Source organism: Oncorhynchus clarkii, unplaced genomic scaffold (genome assembly GCF_045791955.1).
Source record: "Oncorhynchus clarkii lewisi isolate Uvic-CL-2024 unplaced genomic scaffold, UVic_Ocla_1.0 unplaced_contig_10506_pilon_pilon, whole genome shotgun sequence".
Lineage (NCBI taxonomy): Eukaryota > Metazoa > Chordata > Actinopteri > Salmoniformes > Salmonidae > Oncorhynchus > Oncorhynchus clarkii.
The window spans coordinates 21583-22500 of record NW_027258142.1 but is presented as its reverse complement, the minus strand read 5'-3'; the positions used below and the strand labels follow the sequence as shown (position 1 = coordinate 22500).

At 41.6% G+C, this 918-nt stretch overlaps 1 protein-coding gene across 1 annotated transcript in view; it reads left to right on the top strand.

The window, feature by feature from the left end:
* The window catches only part of LOC139395850 (doublecortin domain-containing protein 2-like), a 14113-nt gene extending 13396 nt beyond the window's left edge, over positions 1 to 717 (top strand). Inside the window, exon 7 of the mRNA XM_071143159.1 lies at positions 523 to 717. Within this exon, the coding sequence (XP_070999260.1) occupies positions 523 to 717 (195 nt within the window). The remainder of the gene's footprint in view (positions 1 to 522) is intronic.
* The last annotated feature ends 201 nt before the right edge of the window (positions 718 to 918 follow it).

Sequence of the window (918 nt, the reverse complement as noted above, 5' to 3'; positions counted from 1 at the left end):
TAATGTTATCTAATGTTGACGCTGCTTTATCAATCCATACGACTAAACATCAAGACAGTTGACCTATCTAATGTTGACCCTGCTTTATCAATCAATACGACTAAACATCAAGACAGTTGACTTATCTAATGTTGACGCTGCTTTATCAATCCATACGACTAAACATCAAGACAGTTGACTTATCTAATGTTGACCCTGCTTTATCAATCCATACGACTAAACATCAAGACAGTTGACTTATCTAATGTTATCTAATGTTGACGCTGCTTTATCAATCCATACGACTAAACATCAAGACAGTTGACTTATCTAATGTTATCTAATGTTGACGCTGCTTTATCAATCCATACGACTAAACATCAAGACAGTTGACTTATCTAATGTTGACGCTGCTTTATCAATCCATACGACTAAACATCAAGACCAACAGAATATTCCAGAGTTCTCTTCAATATAAAGCACTTTGTGACATGTTCTTAGGACTAAATGAATATGTGATTGACTGATTCTATATCTCTCTAGTTGACGGTGAACCACAGTAAGTCTATGTGGCGGTGCAGAGAGCCAGCAGACGCCAAGATATCTGCGCATGATACGGACCGCACGTCGTCCATCGTCAGGCAGATCTCCCAGCAGAGACTCATGATCCTCAGGAAGAGGAGGAGTGGTCTCAGTATCTCCCTGGGAACACAGGACAACGGTAGGAATGACCCCTGACTGACTGAGATACTAGAGGTACGACTGACTGAGATACTAGAGGTACGACTGACTGAGATACTAGAGGTACGACTGACTGAGATACTAGAGGTACGACTGACTGAGATACTAGAGGTACGACTGACTGAGATACTAGAGGTACGACTGACTGAGATACTAGAGGTACGACTGACTGAGATACTAGAGGTACGACTGACTGAG